Raw genomic sequence first — 5,965 nt, forward strand, 5'->3', positions numbered from 1 at the left:
ACCAGCACTTGGATGAAGAGAATGGACAATGCATTCGTGAACATTCTCTACTATCATGTCTTGCTCAGCCGAAATCAATCCGTCCCACTTCGGTCGAATGAGGAGGCGTTAAAGTTTGCTGCCAATGTCGTCAATCGCTATGCCGACAAGGCCTAGCCGTATGATTTTTTCAAAAGTAGGCTTAGTTTGCTTTGGTTAAGGCACGACACCTTTTGATTGGTCTTGCCAGAATTAGCATTTACTTGGAATGAGGGCATGAACCGAATACTCGGTCTTCGTGAGGACTAAAAGAAAGTAATCCGGGTAGGCCGATCTTTACCCATTCTAAATTTTGATCTTTTAAATGAAAATACTAATTTTTTTTGTTATAATATGGATGTTTTCATGTGAAAACATCCCCACTTCAGCAATACCTTTTTGCTAAAGCGTATCGTTACTACGGCGAGTGGAAGTGGGAGCAGTTGCAGGAAATATTCGGTCATGCTGTCAATTTCGCCCTCGGTAGACTATATTCACGCCCTATCTTAATCAATTTCTTTTCTTCCACTTATCCATGTACCATTGTCACTAGTTTGCTTCCACATGGGACAGTTCATGATTTACCCTTGTTTTGTTTGGTGATGTTGAAATTTTAATAACTTGTGCAAGCTACTGCTCTTAGCTACATGTATGTTTTGCTAAGCTTTAAGAATTGTTTATTTCTCTTTGAATTTGCCTACCATTTACCGTCTGCACTTGAGTAAACAGATGTCTACACCCACACTCAATTTCTACCTTTATATATATATATATATATATATATATATATAAACATACATACATACATATACATATATGAAGCATATTCTATGTTTAAAAAAATAACTCAACTTTGTTTATTGGTATCAATTTTTCAACCAATGATATTTTATTATCCGGATATATCTCGGGAGATTGGCCGAGATGAATTTATAATGATTAATCCAATAACTAAATAAGATAATATATTCAAAATTAAATTTGTCGCCATTAATTATTTTATTTCTTTGTCTTAAAGATAAAGATTATATATCTCCGGGAGAGGAAAATCTTACAATTATAGTTAATTTTAATTCAAAGCTTAACTCAAAGCAAATATTCAAAATTATAAATGTGAACTAATTGACACCATGCACACGTACTAGAATATAAAAGAAAATTCGTTATGAGCCCTTTTAGATTATAATATTAATTACTTACAATTAATATTCCCCCTAACTTGCTACTACTAATTTCCAACAATACAAAAAATTTCATAAATCAAATGCATTTAAAATTGAATTTCTTATTGCAATTCATATTGTACGTAACGGAGTTATTTCATAAATCGAATTTTTAAAAATTGAATTGTTATTGCAATTCATATTGCATGTAATAGAGTTATTTTTATTTTATTTTATATATACACATCGTATATATATAAAAATTGTCAAAACTGATGATGTAATTTTTAGACACAAAACGTGCTGTTATAAAATAGAATATAAGATGCAAATATATACATTTATCTTGTGAAATGCAATTCCATTTGCTATGTACATCAATCCAGTTGTTAACCTGCCTTTAAAATTCTGTTTTGCAATGCAGATTTTTGGAATTTATGACACTAATTAGTTATGTTAAACATACAAATAAAAAAAATAAAGTAAATCATGACAAAATGAATCAATAGAATGGAATTCAGTCGGAGGCCTTGGCCTTTTGGATAATACAAAATATCACAGAAAAAGCATTCTAGTGTAGCTTACACAACTAGTACACTTCCAACAAGAAAATATAGACAACCTTTTTAAATCATTTGTAGGCAACGAAAATTACAGCATAAAAAATTAGTGATTGCAAATCCCGGTTATGGTTGCATGTCAAAAACTATTAATAGCTTTATCATATGGAATGAACCGAGCCGATTGGTCACTAAACCTTACCAACAAGCATCAGCCTTATCATCTTCACGCAAGAATCCTTAGATAAACTGAGGAAAAACTCAATTTCCTTTGGGTCCTTAACAAGTCTGTTTGTCACCATCAAGTGTTCGTTTTCATCAAATGCTTCTAAATCTCTAACATGTTGCAGGATTACAGGGCACTGATCGAGGTCTCCAAATTCGTTTTCAAGTACCCGAGTCAATGCTCCTAAGCGCGTGTTAGCTGATTCACAAAACGTAGAACCCATTTCAACTAACTTTGGGATATCTCTAGTAGTTTCACGTACCTTATGTTTCCTTGAAGTGCTACCGTCCGTTTAGTGGCACTAGATAAGTTAACTGTGGGATCCACGTTCACATTGAATGGCGACATGGCTCCTCCTCCAGGCCGATGAAACCTCTGTCTGGATTCCATTCAACAGTGGGGACGTAACAATCCTGCATATCGCCCAGCTCCTCAATCCTAATGTCATCTGCATTCTTGTAAGAATTCGCACTACAATTTCGCACGATCCTTCCTAAATATTTCTCTCCATGACATGAAGAAAGGCTAAGTCTTATAATACATCTCATTTGCGTTAGGGTCCATCTAAAACCGCAAAGGAATAACGTCAATCACATTGCACGAAAGATCAATCTAGGTGGAAAACTATTCTAGGACTCATTATTTTTGTTCGTACCTTCACGTAATCATCCTACGCATTATCGTCTTCAACCATTACCATGTTGCGCCTTTCATCCCAACCTAGGCCGAACTTGGTCATCATAGTGATCAGTGTAGAGTAATGTTAAAATGCATGATCTCCAGCTGGTCCGTTGCAGCTGTTGTTGAACAGAGTACAGAGTAACAAGAGGAAGAAGGAGACTAGCCTTGGTTGCATTTTCAGCTCGCGCTTTTATCTTTGAACACGTTTCTTTAAGTTGTATATTTCTTCCATTATCGTGTTCTTTTCATTATTAGTTGCTTTAGCGTTTCTATTGGTAACAAGTGCGAGTTATCGTTAGTTGTAGTTAGTTGGTGCTCGTTGTTTATAAAAGAAGAAGGGGTCTTCTTCTTTAAGGCAGAACGTTAGAATCAATATTCAAATATACAGAAGCTCTACTTCAATTTCTTCTTTCAAATTCTCCAAACTCTGTGAAATTATCTTCCAATGTTTCCGCTGTGCACATTTTTACATGGTATCAGAGCCATCAATTGATGGTCTCTGATATCCCTTCCGCTAAAGAAATCGTCGACTATTAGTTCTTGATAATCAAGAAATACACTGACTTCAAGAATGGCTGAAGATCCTGATATCTTGAGGCTACAACCGGGAGACAATCCAGGAATAAGCCTGGTCACCACATTATTTGATGGAACGAACTTCCTTTCATGGAGTCGCTCCGTAAAGTTGGCATTGACGGCAAAAACGAAACTCTCCTTCATCAACGGAGAAAATCAAAAACCAGAAAAGAACGCCAAGGAGTTTGAGCAATGGATAAGGACGGACTCAATGGTTGCTTCATGGATCCTGAATTCCATCAAAAGGGAATTAGCAGATTGCTTTATGTACACAAACACATCGACGGCGCTATGGAAGGAATTAGAAAACAGATATGGCCAAAGTAATGGGCCAATGGAATACCAGCTCAAAAAGGAGTTGGGTGCTACCGTTCAAGGAACATTATCTCTGTCTGCATACCTTGCCAAACTTATGAAGTTGTGGATGAATTGACCTGCATCACTCCCACACCCAGCTGCACCTGTGGAAATTGCACCTGTGGAGCCTCAGCTGAATCTGCAATAAAGAAAATGACCAACTCATTCAATTCCTCATGGGATTGAATGAGGCATATGACAGCGTGAGAGCCCAAATCTTGGTGATGGATCCAAAGCCAGATATCAACAAAGCCTATTCCATGGTACTCAATGTAGAAAAACAAAGGGAAGTTAATTTCGGACAGCCACAAACAACTCCCAACATGGCTATGCAAGCTTTCAAGAAACAAGACAATCCTAGAAATTTTCAGAAAAGAGGAAATCCAGTGGACAAGAAATCTTGGTTTATAAGCACTGTGGGAAGACTGGACATCAGAAGGAGGGCTGCTTTGACACCATTGGATATCCTGAATGGTACAAACCGTTTCAAGAGCAAAAGAAAACCAACCAAGGGATTACCAACAGATTAGCTGGTGCCATAAACACTGAAAATGAAAGAGCCAACAACACTTTTGATGAAAGGGCCATGTCCAATTTAATAAGGTCAGAATTCCATAAACTCTTTGAGGAATTAAAGTCTCAAGGTTCTGGAAGCATACATACAGACAAGTATGAATTTTCTGGTAAGAATCTTGAATACAACCTTTTAAGTATGAGAAATACTGATTGTTGGATTGTTGATAGTAGGGCAACAGCCCACATGTGTAATAACCATTCCCTGTTTGACTATGTTAAACCTCATGCTCAAAACACTTATATACACTTAGCTGATGGTAGTAAACATTTGATCAAGAGCTCTGGGAATGTTAAACTTACTGAAAGAATACTGTTGGAGAACACTCTGCATGTGCCTGATCTTAAATTCAATTTACTGTCTGTTAGTAAACTTTGCAATTGTTCTTCTGTTAGATTTAAATTTTCTAAATCCCACTGTATCATGCAGGACCACAAGACTAGACAGATCATTGGGATAGCATGCCTAGTAGGAAATCTGTATATCATCAAGACATAATCCTTTGACAAAAGCTTCATAGAAGATGTGATTACAGATTTCAGAAATACTGGTTTTATAGCCTCTAGAATAGAACCTGAGATATGGCCTAGGAGGTTAGGGCATCTTTCTCATGATGTATTGATCAATACAGGATTAATTGATAAAGATACAAACAAAAATTCTAATTGTGAGATATGTCCACAAGCTAAGCAGCATAGACTGCCTTTCACTATTAGCAACTCTTATTCATCTTCAGTTTTTGATCTTATACATGTAGATTTGTGGGGACCTTACAATCAGTACTCCCTTTCTAATTGTATGTACATGTTGACCATTGTAGATGATCATAGTAGATGTACTTGGACTTTCTTAATGCAACAAAAATCACAAACTTTTGGCTTATTAAAGGACTTTCATAAAATGATTTGGACTCAGTTTGACAAGAAGATTAAAAGGATAAGAACTGATAATGGTCTGGAATTTTTAAATGAACAATGCCAGAACTTTTTTAAAGAAGAAGGCATATTCCATCAAACTACATGCACATACACCCCACAACAAAATGGCATTGTAGAAAGAAAACACAAGCACCTATTAGAAGTTGCTAGATCTCTGTTATTTCAAGCTAATTTACCTAGAATGTTCTGATCTGAAGCTATACTTACATCTACATACATCATAAATAGAATTCCCACACCTGTTCTTAAATGGAAAACACCTTATGAGGTTTTAATGGGAAAGCCAGTGAATTATTCATATTTTAGAGTTTTTGGTTGTTTATGTTTTGCCACTAACACTTTGCCTCATAAGTCTAAATTTGATAGTAGAGCTACTAAATGTATCTTCCTAAGCTATGCTAATAATCAAAAAGGTTATAGAGTTTATGACATTAATAAGAAAATCATCTTCACATCTAGAGATGTTATTTTCAAAGAAACCATATTTCCTTATGTCAATGAATATAGTGATCCTATTAACTTTTCTGATAATCAGACTTACAATCAACCTAATACTAGCATTATAGAGGATCAAGATGATCAAGACTCTAGTTTATAGCCTAATATTGAAACTGTAGAAGAACACACTTCTGATATTGATCCACAAGAATCTGAACAAATTTCTAAAAACGTGAATCTAAGGAGATCTAGAAGACATATTGTTGGACCTACCAAACTGCAAGATTATGCATGTGCCTGTGAAAAGGAAAACAATGACATTCTTACTGTCACACTTCAAAACAACATGAATAGATGCATGAGTGTTGTTGTCAATTTGCCTAGTGAACCTAGAAACTATACTGAAGCTGTGAAGAGGAAGGAATGGGTAGAAG

At 35.7% G+C, this 5,965-nt stretch overlaps 1 protein-coding gene across 1 annotated transcript; it reads left to right on the plus strand.

Moving 5' to 3' along the window:
* On the plus strand, positions 3,220 to 3,657 carry LOC105162329. Its single transcript, XM_011080337.1, has one exon. It carries the CDS (start codon positions 3,220 to 3,222, stop codon positions 3,655 to 3,657), a length of 438 nt encoding a protein of 145 aa, XP_011078639.1.

This window comes from Sesamum indicum, linkage group LG5 (genome assembly GCF_000512975.1).
Source record: "Sesamum indicum cultivar Zhongzhi No. 13 linkage group LG5, S_indicum_v1.0, whole genome shotgun sequence".
Lineage (NCBI taxonomy): Eukaryota > Viridiplantae > Streptophyta > Magnoliopsida > Lamiales > Pedaliaceae > Sesamum > Sesamum indicum.